Below are 15,414 nucleotides of genomic sequence, written 5' to 3'. Positions count from 1 at the left end.
ACTGAATATAATGAATACAATCTCGACCTCCATAATTTAAGAACCTTAGTGTGAGAACGGTAGGCAGTTCAAAGGGGGCCGCTGTGGCTTAAAGGAGCAAGCTTCTAACACCCAGGATATTCCAAGGTTATCTGAATAAGTCCTGGTTAACAGGATGTCCAGTTTTGAAGTGGGATTTGGGATCCCATGTGAGCGGTCTCTTTTTCTCCTTCTCCCCCTTAACTGGTCTCTGGCATGAAAGGCCCAAGACCCCCAAAATAACTCAAAGGTTAAGATATTAATTAAGCAGGGAAGACTGAGGAGGAAGATAATGAGAGACGGTCTCCACAAACGGACTGCCTAGTGCTATTGCGTTTGGAGAGCCCGCTCGCGATGAATGAACTTAGAAAAGCAGCTGTCTCTGCTGCTAGTCTCCGCAGTCATTACACGAATTACCTTGCAGCCCCACTAGCAATGCGCACCTCGTGCAGCTGTCATAAGTAGCCCTGGTCATTAGAGCGCGCTACCTAATCAGACGGAACAAAATTCATCCCGAGCAATTAAAAACCATCTCCAGACCCGTGCATGCTAATTGAACATGTCTTCAAGTAACTGGACCTTCGCAGTTAGGCTTCTAGTTAACAACCTTTAGTGAAATGTTTGTATGAAGATTTGACCACAATGTGAACATTTCTAAATTAGATAAGAAAAAACTCGTGCTTGTTTTTCATCTCTCTATTTTTACTGTTCAGTGTAAGTTTAACGTTCATCGCGTGGCAAATAGATTCTGGGGCGATGAAGCACCTCAAAACATTTCTCTTACTTAGTTGTGCGGAACATCGTGGGGGAATGAACGTTATAATTTGATGGCCTTGACACTGGCGACATTAATCGTAAACTGTCTGGCGATTGGCACTTCCCCAGTAATTGTACATGGAGTGGTAAGCCTGTTTTCCTCACAGAGCCGTACAGTCTAGCGTAATGGCCATGATTTAATTTAGCTATTTAACCTGTAATTCCAGCAATATTTATTGAAGAGCGAGGGGAGAAAATTGGCCATTAGGCGCCGAGGATGAATACATTGAGATGAAAATGAACACGCCTAACTGGTAGTTGACCTTCGCATTTTGTAGCAGTTTTTTTTATTAGCGTGGGCCCCGGTAATTACTGCAAATTGAATCATAGAGAAAACCGAAATCATTCGGTAATGAGCATTTTTATTTGTTATTGCACTTTGCGACTGGGCTTTGAGGTGTGACGTCCCCTTGCGAGGCCTGACTGAAATCTGAGAGAATTGGGAGTGTCACGAGCGCGCCGCTGAATATCCGCGCGCGTTTGCGGAAGTGTTAACCAGGTTCCCTCGCGCTCGTTACACTGCTCACTGATATTAAGTCGGTCATCACTGCGATCTTGCTTTCAACTAGCTCAGTTTACCAGGGGTGTGATTACTATTATTATTATTATTATTATTATTATTGTTTGGTTTGCGTTTGAATTGTTTGTTTTTCTGCCATTTTTAAAAACAGCTTTGTCCTCCTTCGGATGTTTTTTTTTTTCCTAGCTGGGAGGGGGATGGTAGCCCCGCCAATTTATTTGTAAGCATTGTCTTTTTGGACGACATATGGCACATCCTGTAAGACGTTGTGAGATGCAAATTCAGGGAAGTCTGACTTTAAATGAGGCAGCGACAGTGACACGAGGCCTTTTGAAGAGCACACATCACAGTACTCCAGGGAGGAACAGCAGGGGAGCACCCACAATGCCCTGCGCCTTCTCTAGGCACCACCCACCTCTTTCCTCGTGCTACAATAGCACTCATCACAGGGCAGGCCACTGATACCGTTATGCATACAGCCCTAATTTACTCAAGAAGAGGCCAGCCCAAGTGTGGAGATCCTGCAGTCATAACATTGGTTTAGACTATACCTGTGTTTATACTCAGCGGAAGAATACTAATTAAAGCCGGTTTCTGTTTCTAATTCTGCCGGTGTTTGTCACAACGGTGTTCGCTTTGTGTTACCCAAGAGGTGGTGGATGTGGGAGGGGGCGGAGGTGTGTGGATCCTGCTGGGTTTCAGGGACACACTGTTCTGCACGTATGGAGTCTTGTCCTCTGTTGACTGCTCGTTGTGATGCCGGGCTTCGCCGTTTGACGCACCAGAGCACGCGAGAGAGTCTTCTCCCTATGCGTGTGTGTGTTTTTTCCCCCTCCAGCCACCTCATTCAGATGGACAATTGCGTCTCTGTTTGATGTGCTCGTCTGGCTGAGCAGACGCGCGCCACGATTCTTCACAGCAAGTGCCCGCTCAGACGTCGCCGCCTCACCGGGGCCTTCCTCTGCTCCTGAAAAATGGCAGCTCGGGCCTTAATTAACGGGACATACGTCTTTCTGCATATCTGTCTGAGGAGAATCCAACTTAATTTTCAGGCAGTGTGTCCACATAATCATTCCATGGAATAGCCATCTAGAGACCCGTGGTGTGTAGTCCCTGTAAATTATCATTAAGAGCCAGACTTCACTTAATCAATATAAAAAAAGCGTGAGAGAGAGAGAGAGAGAGAGAGAGAGAGAGAGAGAGAGAGAGGAAGGGGGGCTGTGTGAGTTAAAGGCCTTGCCTTAAAAAAGCCCAGAATGTCCTCACACACTCAGCCATCCTCTTCCTCTGCTCCTCTGTCTTCCTCCCACATCCCAACATGTAACGCACCTCACCTGGTGATACACCACCAGCATCAGTTACACGTTTTATTCACATTTAATTTAATGTGGTAAAGACCACATAGGATCCAAAATGAGTTTTACATATGAACTGTGGAGTATAAACAATAGGCCACATTTTATTGAAAACCATTGTGCCCTTAATCTTGAGTCTTGTGTTGAGTTCAGCAGAAATAACTGAAAACATGTGTGTGTGTGTGTGTGTGTGTGTAATGCTTTATTTTAGCATTTTAAACAGATCAACTTTTTTATAAAAAAAAATAATTTTTTTAATGAGAGATATTTTTATTTTTTTAAGCACAGAATATGTTTGCAGCCAGAAGAAACATGATGAAGCACTTGTGCTTTGGAGGCGGTTCGGTCCGAGACATTATTGGTGCCTGGTCTGGGTCTGGTTTTACTGTACTATGACAGGAGTTTCTGTTGGAAATTTGGATGCCGTAACTGTAAATGCCAAAAGCAGGAAACTAGGCTCCCTAAGTGGTCCAGTGAGCTACCGTGTGCAAGTTGAGTCTCTCTCTCTCTCTCTCTCTCTCCCTCCGCCTCCTTCGCTCCCTCTTTCTCTCTTTCCTCTGTAAGCCGTCCAACATCCCTCCTGCCAAGGCTGTGTGTGAACCACAGCCAAACAAAACACAGGCATCAGTCCAGGGCAGCGAGGCACGCTTCCACTAATAGAGAGAGAGAAAAGGCTTCCAGACCTAACACGCTACTTACAGAACGGCAAAATTCTTTACGCTAGATAATAGCTTAATGACAGCCTAAATGAAAGTCCCCATAGTGGGAACCAGTGTCAGCCAATGAGCACCTCATTAAAGCATCCCTTCTCCGTCCCTCCCTCTCCTCTCTCCATCTTTCTCCAGCCTTCCTTGCGCAGAAATGTGAAATTCCAGGAGATTTTTGCTCCTTTGTCCAGGCGATTACAGTTTGTTTCGAGGACTCTCTCTCTCTCTCTTTTCCCCTTCGCTGTAAAAACAGCAACACAAACCGAGACTTACAGTGACAATGTGTAACAAATGAATAAAAATGAGAACGACAAGAGCGTTTTTTTTTTGTGCGTTCTCTCAGCGTTTCTCTTTTTATGGGATTAAATTGAGATGCAATAATGATTTCAGGGGTTTATTTTTTTTAATCTTGTTAATGGTATGAATATCAATTGACTTTCAAAGCCACAAAGCTGAACTTAAGGTGTGATTTTTTTTTTGATCGGGCCTCTGACTCGTTCTTTGACACACTGGCGTCATGATAAACTATAACAACAAAACGACAGGAGCTGTGTTTTTCTTTTTCTCTCTTTTTTGCTCAAGTACTAGCATCGTGTGCAGAGAGGGTGTTCCTGTATTCGTGAGTCTGAGGTTCATTAGCTGCGTGTGATCCTACCAGAATGAGCTGCTGTGTGTTTTTGGTTTTAGGTTGTGTGTGTGACCCTGGCAGGTCGGTGAGATGTACTCTGCGTCTCAAGCTGAGAGTGTTAGTAGCTGTCGTTTCTCTTATAATAATCTCTTATAATGGAATCGGGGCCAGCGTGCGTGGCGAACACACACCGTTAACGAACGCTCTGTGTCTTCTCTCTTCCTGCAGCTGGGTCTTGCTGACGAACTTAACAGCTCCGCTACTGCATGCAAAAACAACAGCATCATTTGCTGAATGTGCGGCAAATTCGTGAGGAAGCACGCGCGCCGCTCTGTGAAATTCAGCGGTGCGACGAATCAGAGCGATCGCGCGATAAAAGCGTCAGTGCCACCGAAGCCGGCGCCTCGCGACCGTAGGTGCACGTCGCTGCAAGCCGGTGCCTCGCGACCTTAGGTGCATACCGCTGCTCTGGTCGGGGGGGGGGGGGGGGGGGGGGGGGGTCTGGTGCGTGTCCGCGACGCTTCCCCCCTCCTTTGTCTCGTGCTGAGAGTGTAACTGCGTGCATAAGCAAGTAAAATGCACGCACGTGTTTCTTCGTGTGCCGTTCCCGCGTGCGTTCAGGTCGTGTGCGCGCGCGCGTGTGCTGGTGCACGCGGCCTCCCTGGCGCAATGCCACAGCGCCGCACGCTGACACAAAGAACACGGACGGCATGGGTGGAAGACCGGCCGGGCGCGCGCACCCGGAGAAGTGCGGCAGGTTTTTCCTCCTTCTCTCCTCGTCTCTCCCGTTCTGTTTTTTTTTTCATATGGAAATGTGAAATAATGGGGTGATTAAATAGAGCTGTATATTAAAGTACAGCTGACATTAGAATTAGCATAATGTGCTCTCGCCTCGGGCGGTATACTTTATTTGCCATCTGCGTTGGACTCCAATCCCCCCGGGAGGGCAGGCGCTGTACACTTCTCAATAAACCCGCCCGCATCCCAGCCGCACGGCCACAAATACCATTCCAGCCAGTGGCCGCTGATTTGTCTTAATTGTGGGGCAGAAATGAACATTCGACTCCCCAATGACTCTCCGGTCGGTGCGTGAGGAGTTGAGGTAGTGCCACTGGCCCGCGTGTTTATACCCGAGCAGTTATAAACTGCGTGCGCGCGCATACACACACTGGCGTATTCAGAGGACACAGCCTGGTAAACACAGAGAGCCAGCTTGTTTTCAAGACTTTTGGGCCTCATTTACATGGAGAATTAGCCTTTGAAAGCCTTTGCCATAAAACAACAACGTGTGGGGAGGGGGGAGGGGGGGGTGGTAGTGTAGTAGTGTGTGAATGTATAAGTGTTTGTGTGTGTGCAGCCCTCAGAAGGCTCTGGTAAAGACCGGCCTTTGTGTGTAAGCGTATGCTCTGTCCACTGTAATTAAGCCAAAGGCCGTCCAAGCAGCGGAGAGCAGAGCACAGCTGTGTTCTCAACTCTCCTCAACACACGTCGGCCACACAGCGGCAGTGGGGCAGCTCCCAACGTGCCTTTCACAGGGGTTCCTGTCTTCAGCTCACATCAGTTATCCCCCTCACGCTTCTCTCTCTCTCTCTCTCTCTCTCTCTCTCTCTCTTTCTCTCTCTTTCGATGGCCTTTGACTGATCTCATCGTTTTCAGATAGACCGTAAATAACATCGCTTTTGCAGTCATATTAGTTAATTTCAGAAATTATATTTACATATTACTCATGATGCAGTGCGATAATTTCTTTTGTGGTTGGGTGTCTTTATTATTGCGCCTCTGCATCTGCCTCTAAATGGGGTCAGCCCCCGCACCCCCACATCCTGCCATGGCAGGAAATGTTAGTTTATTATTAAGAGCAATGTTATTTCAGAACACACGCTGCTTTATTAGGTTAGATGAAGGAAATTCTATTTACAAAGCAAATCATATATGCCATAGATAAAACATTTAAAACTGCAAATCGATACACTGTACACGCAACGAGTCGCCTCTCTGTACAAATGTTTGCATTACTTTAAGTCTCCGTGTGTTTAACCTGGCAAGTTTGAACATGGATTCAGCGGTCGCTGTCTATTAACGATTGAATAAAGTGAGTGAGCAGAACGCGGCTGGTCCACACGTCTCCTCCGTCTGAGACGTCTCCTCCATCTGAGACGTCTCCTCCATCTGAGACGTCTCCCATCAGCACACAGCTGCAGTGCGTTGAGAAGTGGCGGTCTCGACCTCAGCCGCCCAGCACTCTGCTCTTTAACATACCACACAATGACCATTAACGAACCAGCCACACTCTTCATCCTCTCAGATGAATGTGTGTGTGTGTGTGTGTGTGTGCATGTGTGTGTGTATGTGTGTGTGTATGTGTGCGTGTGCGTGTGTGTGTGTGTGTGCGTGTGTGTATGTGTGTGTGTGTGTGTGTGTGTGCAGACATTGTTCTCACTGCGAAAGTGCTTACAGATTTGTGCCTTCAACGAAAAGACTCATAAACACACACACATACACACACACGCGCTGCCCCGGAATCAAATACCCGAACAATTATTGCAGCATATGTTTCCCCGCGTATCTTAAATTGCCGCATTAGGTCAGAACGGCGAGCTTTCATTTAATAAATAAATGAAACTCGTTTCCGAGTCCACAATTACCATTTCCACTCCATGTGTCTTTTTTTTCCCGATCCCAGTGGTCCCTCAGGAGCGAGGCTGACTGTTTAGCATCCTTTTTCACTGTATACTCACCAGAGCTCCCTTGTTTGTGCTGCCGTGGTAACGAGTCCCCTTTGCATTGTGGAACCTGCGCAGGAGTCCTACAGCTGCCTCAATTAGTCATGTGTAGTTAAAGGTACAGAGTGATGCCAAGCAGAGAGACCCACACACACACACACACACACACAGATCTGATCATGCTTTTTCTCCCTTGCCGCAGTCCTTGCCATTTCGCAAAAAGACATAAAAACACTTTGAGTCGTTTTTTTTTCTCAATCATTTTAATAATAATACGCTTTTACGACGAGAGCAAGAAAATAGTGCTTGGTCAGGCTCATGAGTCATCTGCCATTCTAACCGGCGCAGAGGAATCACTCATAGGACTCGCGCGAAGGACTCGCGCTAGTCAAAGTTTAAACCTGTTCTCAGTGTGGTTGGTTAAAAGTACTGCTTCTGTGATGTCATTAAAAGGGGCAGGGGCAGGGGGTGGGGTGGGGGGGGGTTCAGGGAAAGCAATAATAGAATAGGAAAAGAAAATGGGAAAAAGTCAGAGAAATTCTTAATGGAAGAGCAAATAATACCCTTAAGCTGTTTTAAATGCCACACAGACTGAATAACACTGAATAACAAACTCAAGACCAGTACGCTTTTTGTTTTTTTTTTGTTTTTGTTTTTTTTACCCCATAGCATCTTAAATCACAGCCAGTATTTTCACTCTTTATTAGAAACCATTTATCTTGATGTGACCATTTTTTGTCTTCTTTTTTTATTTGTTTCCTAGAGGGGACGTGTTTATTTGTTTGATAGTGTCAAGAGTCCCTTAAATCACAGTTTAAGTTGTACTTTTTCCAATTTAGAGGCATATTACTTTGGCATCCTAGCACGGCCCTGGTGCTTGGAGGCCTTCCGAGTTTAGACCGATTCTGTCTGGCATTGTGCAGCTCTAATGATTCACCCGTTTGTAGGGGAAGATTAAAGATGAACTAAAATAGGACACGCCAGGTTCCCACAGCGCTAACCCGTCAGAGGCAGCTACACAAACGCACTTGTCACGGGCTTGTTAGGCATGTGCCGTCCTCTTCACGGGACAGTGTGTCAAAGTACACCGTGCCCGATGCCCAGGACGGCTGGCAAAATTTTCCAGGCATGTCAAATGCCCCAAAGCGGAGCTTGCTCCTTGAGACATGTAATCGCCTCCGTGACCTCGATGCTCCATTTAAAAGTCACGGCGACACGGTGCGCCGGTTCAGCCCGATCCTTCATGGCGTAGCGGAGGGGAAGAGACTCGTCTGAGCCGACCCGATGTGGCGTGACAGGTTCTTAAGTAATGCCCCTTTGTTTCTCTCTTTGCTTGCAGGTAGGGACGAGCCCACGAGCTACATCTGCACGACGTGCAAGCAGCCCTTCCCCAGCGCCTGGTTCCTCCTGCAGCATGCCCAGAACACGCACGGCATCCGCATCTACCTGGAGTCCAACCCCACCAACACGTCCCTCACGCCCCGGATCACCATCCCGCCCCCGATTGGTGCTGATTCCATACCACAGTCCCCTCTCACCAACTTCCTGGGCGACAACAACCCCTTCCACCTCCTGCGCATGGCCGGGCCCCTGCTCCGGGAGCCTCCGCCGGGCTTCGTGGAGAACCGACTCCCGAACACGCCTCCTTTCGTCAGCCCTCCTCCCCGCCACCACTTAGACCCCCATCGCTTGGAACGCCTTAGCGCCGAGGAAATGGGTCTGATTTCCCAGCACCCCAGTGCCTTCGAGAGAGTGATGCGCATGACGCCCATGGCCATGGAGTCGCAGGTCCATGGATTTCTCCCGCCGACTGCGGGAGCTGGCGGGCAACAACAGCTCCACCCCGCCGCTCTCGCCGAGCCGCGCCAACCCTATGCACCGCCTGCTCAACCCCAACCCCTTCCAGCCCAACCGCAAGTCGCCCTTCCTGAGCACGCCGCCCCTGCCGCCCATGCCGCCCAACAGCACCACGCCCCCGCAGACGCAGGACAAGTCCAAGTCCTGCGAGTTCTGCGGCAAGACCTTCAAGTTCCAGAGCAACCTGATCGTGCACCGGCGGAGCCACACGGGCGAAAAGCCGTATAAGTGCCAGCTGTGCGACCACGCCTGTTCTCAGGCCAGCAAGCTGAAGCGACACATGAAGACGCACATGCACAAGGCGGGCTCCCTGACGGGACGCTCGGACGATGGCCTGTCAGCCACCAGCTCGCCCGAGCCGGGGCACCAGCGACGTCACCGGTGAGGCCATGAAGGGCAGGGATGGCGACTTCCGCGGCGAGGGCCTGGGGCCGGATAACGAGGAGGAGGAGGAGGAGGAAGAGGAGGAGGAGATGGAGAATGAGAGTAGGCCCGAGTCGAACTTCAGCATGGACTCGGAGCTGAGTCGCAACAGGGAGAACGGCTCTAAGCCTCCAGTGGAGGAGAAGGGCCTGTCCCTGGGCAAGATGGTGGAAACCGTGGGGCTGAACTCCATCCAGCAGTACAATAACTTGATAGTTGACAATCGGAAACGGCTTCCTTTCTCCAAGAGGGGCTCTGACGGACAGAGAGACACGGGTGACGAGGACTCGGTGGTGGGGGAGATGGACCAGGTGGAGCGGGCCACCATCAACGGCAGGAACTGTGGTTCCGGCGACTCCTTCTCAGGCCTGTTCCCACGCAAGCCCACCCCCATCACCAGTCCCAGTCTGTCCAACTCCTCTAACAAGAGGATCAAAATAGAGAAGGACTTAGACATGCCCCCGGCCCCCCTCATCCCCTCCGAAAACGTCTACTCCCAGTGGCTTGTGGGCTACGCCGCGTCCCGCCACTTCATCAAAGACCCCTTCCTCGGCTTCACCGACTCCAGACAATCCCCCTTCGCCACCTCCTCCGAGCACTCCTCGGAGAACGGCAGCCTGCGCTTCTCCACGCCGCCGGGTGACCTGCTGGACGGGGGCCTCTCGGGCCGTAGCGGCACGGCCAGCGGCGGGAGCACGCCCCACCTGGGTGGCGGCCCCGGCCCCGGCCGGCCCAGCTCCAAGGAGAGCCGGCGCAGCGACACGTGCGAGTTCTGCGGGAAGGTGTTCAAGAACTGCAGCAACCTGACGGTGCACAGGCGTAGCCACACGGGCGAGCGGCCCTACAAGTGCGAACTGTGCAACTACGCCTGTGCGCAGAGCAGCAAGCTCACCCGCCACATGAAGACGCACGGGCAGCTGGGTAAGGAAGTGTACCGCTGTGACATTTGCCAAATGCCCTTCAGCGTATACAGCACGCTAGAGAAACACATGAAAAAATGGCACGGCGAGCACCTGATGACGAACGAGGTCAAAATCGAACAAGCCGAGAGAAGCTAAGACAGAATTTCCTATTTTGCATCACAATTCCTTGAATATAAAAAAGGGGGTAGCTGGATACTCTTGGTTTTCCTTTTGAAATAATAATAATAATAATAATTTTGAGTTAGATTTTGTGTTTTTGCCTAAGAAACTGCCATCTGAGGAAAAGAATAAAACAATGACAGCAGCAAAGGGAAGTTGTAATTGGAGCGGGTCTAAACTGCCTAACTGCATTTTATTTCAGTCTGTCAGTCTACCAGTGATAATTAGATAATGTTTAAATGGAGCCTTTAACTGTGCAATAATTTCTGTATTTATTGGATTTCGTAATGTTTGGCATGTGCAGGTGCATTTTATTACTTTTTTTCCATTTTATTTTACTTTTTAATTTCAAATGCTGGGATTTTATTATTTTTTTTTTAGGTTTTTTAAACCCAGAGAAAAAAACCTGAGATTTTCCTTTCGTCTTCAGAACAGAACGTGTGAGAAATCTTTAGGCCGCTGCTTATGAAACTCTCCATTTAAGCTACATGTAATTTCTTGAAGAGAAGCCGAATTCAATTTTCAATTTTGAGAAGCATAACTGAGAAAGCTATTTTTCTTTTTTGTTTGTTTTGTTAGTCATAATATCGTGTAAGCGGACAACAATCCTTAGGCCTTGTAGCGTGAACTGATTTTGAACCTGTCGATCCATTCGGGTATGTAGCACTGAATGTCAGACATGACAGAAAACCTAGAGGATTGTGGGACTTGAGAATCCTGCCTCCTGCTCCCCCAAATCAGTGAGGGAAGATTGTAAAGAAACAGATGATCACAAAAGCAGCTGATTTCAGGTGCCTGGTACCGACCCAGATAAAGCCAGTCTCATGTGTGGATTGCACTTTTAATAAGTCTGTCCTCCAGACCTCTCTCAGAGGGTCGATCTCGAAAAGCACGCACTCACCCCCTAAACCCCCAAAAAAACATGGCTCCATGGCTCCACCCCCCGACCCATGGCCCCACCCTCAATGCTTGCTCTCCATTCCCCTTGGCTAATTCCACTGGGAAGGGGCGACACACCTGCAGTGTCCTGCATGTACCTCTCAGCTTCCGTCCTGCCCCAGGGCAAGTAGCAGGGGCATCTCCTGGCCACTCTCTTACATGACCCTGGCCAGTGGCTCTGACAGATCGGACTTGTTCGGGCCTGTTCGGGCCACACAAATCCACATCGACTGTTCACAGCCAGGATTTAACTCCACATTTCATATAACTGTGGGCTGCACTGCTGTTAAACTCAAAAGGAGCGTCTAGATGTAGACATGCACACACACACTGCCATACAGTCCTATATGAGTCGTAAGAGGGAATCGTATGCTAGGAGATGGCACAATTTTCAAACCTTCTATGTGCCCCTGTGGAAGGATTTGCTTCTGTAGTGAGTGTCACCAATTTAACCAGATCAGAACAACAACAAAAAAAACTCAATTATACCTTCTGTAATCTCCAGATTCTGCTAAAGTAGTTCTCAGATCACTTGAAAGGACCCTATGCATTTTTTTTTGTATATACCAATTTCGAATCATTTTGAGAAATGCATTTCTAACGTATTGTAAAGTTGAATATATGCGATTGTTTGCCACTGTCATAATATGTGTGATAACTTATCTGGTTAAGCTGGTGAGCGGCCCTGCACCCCCGCTGTTAGCATGGATGCAGGCTAGGCTGTTGCACAGTGAGACTGTCTGTCCTAATCTGTTGAGCTAAAACAATGAGACTTTGTTTTTTCTTTCTTTCTTCTCATTCAGGACTTCCTGTGATGTGTAGTTGAACGCATTCTAAGAAGTAGCAACACGCAAAAAAGAATGCGACGCTGAATTTTTGAACTCTTCCCCCACCCCCACTCTGCCCCACCCCCCAATTTTTTTCTGTCTTTTTTCTTTTCTTTTTTCCCCCTTTTTTCAAACATTTTTAAAGTCTTCAGCAGTAACTCTCTTCGTCCTCAGTCGCATCTTTGATCGATTGGTACTTCACATCCTCTCATGCCACACGAGGGCCGAGCCTTCACAATTAATAGAATTGAGGGAATATCATGGTTGGAAAAAAAATGAGAAGAAGAAGAAGACAAAACACACACACACACACACACACACACACACACACACACACACACACACACACACACACACACACACAGCCTCATCTATGTGCAGTTGAGCAGCACTTTATGATTTGATTTCCGCAGTCCTGAACAATGGGGAACTCGGCTTCTGAGCAAGAAATTACGCTGAAAGCATTTAGTGGTTAAAGAGAGCATCTGAGACAGGAGTGCCCGGCGTTGCTAGGCTTGGCTTTCACAACGTTGGCACTATAAAAAGTGAAATTAATTTATTTGGACAGTTTTTGTACTGCCATTGAATTTGACATGAGTGTGCCTTGAATACCGATCTTCCCATTTATCGTCTTGCAAGACAAATGCAACATTTTTGTGATGCGAAGAATTGAATGAAAAGACAAAAATGTGTCCATGTAGTTTTAATCTACTTCTAAAATAATAAAAAAAATCTGAAATTTAAATTGTTTAAAATTAAGTAATTTTAAGGTTAATAAAGGTAAAGAGTAGCCAGCACAATACTGATGTGTCTGTGTGTGTATATATATGTATGCATATGTACATATAATGGCACAAACACACACACATTATAGACGTATATATGTATACTTCTTCACTTCAGGATAAGACTGCGTCCCTTGGTAAAATTGTAGATTCTTTTCCAGAAGATTCTTTTGCTACAGATAGAAGGAAGAGACTGGACGAAAATCAGGAACTACAGAAACTAAAAAAAAGACTTTAGTGCACTCTGTCTTAAAATGCGTTTACAGTATTGAACCAAGTACAAGGGTAAAATGATATTTCTGTGTATGTGTGTGTTTAAACAAACAAGTTTGTTTTTTTCAAGGTTGCTTCTAAAGTTTCTCTGAATGCCATAGTGGCTCTGTGTATATTGGTTTTTTGGTGATGGGGTTTTAGTATATATATAAATATATAAATATAAATATATATATTACATTTTTTCTTGTTTACTGTAAAAGTATACCAGTATTTGTAATATTGGAGAATGCCAGGGCATTTTACAAAAAAAAAGGAAAAAAAAACTTTTTTAATTATCATTTTTTTATTTTGCAGTCCAATTTAAATTGTGGGTCTCTAAAATGTTTTTTTGTTTTTTTTTTTGTCACTGTAACTGTAAAAGTCTTGAGTTTTAGTAGCTTTTTCTGCCTTGGGTGTATGAAAATAATAAAGAGAGTGTAGGCCCAGCCACGTGATGAATGGATATTCCCACACAAACATTACTACTTTGCAGGTAAAAAAATAATTACCCATTCTTATCATCTGTATCTCTTTTTTATTTCACCTGGAATGGATTCTCTTGATGGCTGGATTGAAATACATCTGTAGACACTTTTTTGTACTGGAGCTTGTATTTTGGAACTTGTGGGCGTGTCCCTCGTGAGAAAGGGTACGCAAGTATCGACATGTCCTTTTATGACCTAAAGAAAGGGGGTGGAGTCATGAACGAGACCCAGCCCTGAGCTGCCACGATAGGTCCGTGTTCATTTGGCAGGATAAAAATGTGCAAAAATGGCAAGAATTTGTATTGTCGAAATGAAACTTGTATAGAAGGGATTGAAAGGTTGTTTGACGGCCTTTTACTGTAGCTGCATATATGAAAGTAAATGTTTTGTTCACTATTATATTGGTTGTAAATAATTTTTTAACACTTCCCCAGACTTTGTTTCCTTTTCATTTTATTTGTGCGTGTTCTTACTGGTACTGGCAGCGACCTGTCTGTCACCCGTCTGCCCTGCCCCCCAAACCCCGCCCCCCAGCCTGTCCTGTTGGATTCTGAGTGTAAACCCCGCCCCCACCACGCCCCTCCCCCAGCGGTTCTTTATGAGGTCTGCACTGCTGCAGGTCTCTTAGCATGAGAAGAATAGAGCACAAATACAATCTCTCTTACCTGTCTAACTCATTACTGCTCATTTGTGTCATCATTTTGTTTCCAACAAGTAAAATACCTCTAACCTCACTCAGTGTGCACTTGTGAGTGTCTAGACAGATCACGTTGTTGTACTATTGCAATGAAATATATATATCTATACTGTATATCTATATATCTATATTTATCTATCTATATATATTATATATAATCAATATTTCTCTCTCTGGAACACTCACTCTTCCTTTCTTTTTACTTACAGTACATACAGAATTATCAATAGTAAGCTATTGACATTACGAAAAAATCAGACTGAACTTGTTCACTTGTTCGGTGTATATGAGGTACTCTCCCATGTATCTTTCCAGGATCAAAGAGTTCCTCTCCAACCAGAGGCTACAATTACAGTCACTCAGTGCCACTCCGACTGACCGCACTCGTGGGGAAACGTATCAATCTGCCTACCGCGACGCATTTTCAAACGGCTCCCAAAATGTATCCAGACTGAAAGCTAAAAATGACTCTCCTCTCTCTCGAGCCTCTCCGGGCACTGCGCTCACGTGCACTGCTGTGTCACTCAGAGCCAGTCTGAGACCCCGCCCCCCCCAGCCCCAGGGGTTCTCCTGGGTCAGTGGTGAACACACTCACATACATAAATCTCAGATCTGTCTCTTGTCCACAAGCATCAGGTGCTGAGGTCCCTGTGGTAAAGGAATCTCAGAGAAGTCTAACGTGGCTTTTCTCACGTGGCTTTTCTAACGTGCTGAGATCTTTTTTTTTCTTCCAAAATTCTTCTTTTTTATTGTTTGCAATTGAGAACTTTGGGAATTATAGACCTCTAGATGATGTCTTTATTTACAACGTTGTTTCAAAGAAATTGAGATAATTCAAATGCGCTGGTTCTGGTTGGGATGTGCTGTCCTGAATTCACAGGTTATGCTTGTAATGCCTTTTAAAAGCTCAGACATCCAGTGAACCGGGGCCAGGATGGCTGGCTTTAGTTAGAATGTCTCCTGCCGCCCAGACACCGCATGCAGTCAGTCCTCCATCGAAAGCCACGTCCGAGTCGTTTGCTCGATGCATGGTTAAAGCGCTTTCCTTTTGAGGCTGTTCTGCAGAAAGTGGCTTTCGGTGCAGGTGTTGGTGCAGAGAGGCGGACCCCCTTAGGATCCGTCAGTGGGGGGTGGGCGGGGGGGGGGGGGGGGTGTCAGGTAGGCGAGGGGGTGGGCTGTGCTGATTGACGGCACACTCCACAGGTGCCCCGCTGTGTGGCGGGCCCTTGGCGCAGAATTAGCGCTCATCCCATCCGTGACGCCATCGCTGGGCCCCCTGCTCACACGTGACTCTCTG

General features: G+C 47.0%; 1 protein-coding gene across 1 annotated transcript in view; it reads left to right on the top strand.

Annotated features, from left to right (window-relative positions):
• Window positions 1-14,154, top strand: part of bcl11ba (BCL11 transcription factor B a) — a 49,433-nt gene extending 35,279 nt beyond the window's left edge. The window contains 3 exon segments of the mRNA XM_076978485.1: window positions 8,111-8,555; window positions 8,557-8,985; window positions 8,987-14,154. Of these exon segments, the coding sequence (XP_076834600.1) occupies window positions 8,111-8,555; window positions 8,557-8,985; window positions 8,987-10,105 (1,993 nt within the window). The 3' untranslated portion in view covers window positions 10,106-14,154.
• The last annotated feature ends 1,260 nt before the right edge of the window (window positions 14,155-15,414 follow it).

Source organism: Brachyhypopomus gauderio, chromosome 17 (genome assembly GCF_052324685.1).
Source record: "Brachyhypopomus gauderio isolate BG-103 chromosome 17, BGAUD_0.2, whole genome shotgun sequence".
NCBI lineage: Eukaryota > Metazoa > Chordata > Actinopteri > Gymnotiformes > Hypopomidae > Brachyhypopomus > Brachyhypopomus gauderio.
The sequence above is the reverse complement of the archived record's forward strand: the minus strand, read 5'-3'. Positions and strand labels throughout refer to the sequence as shown.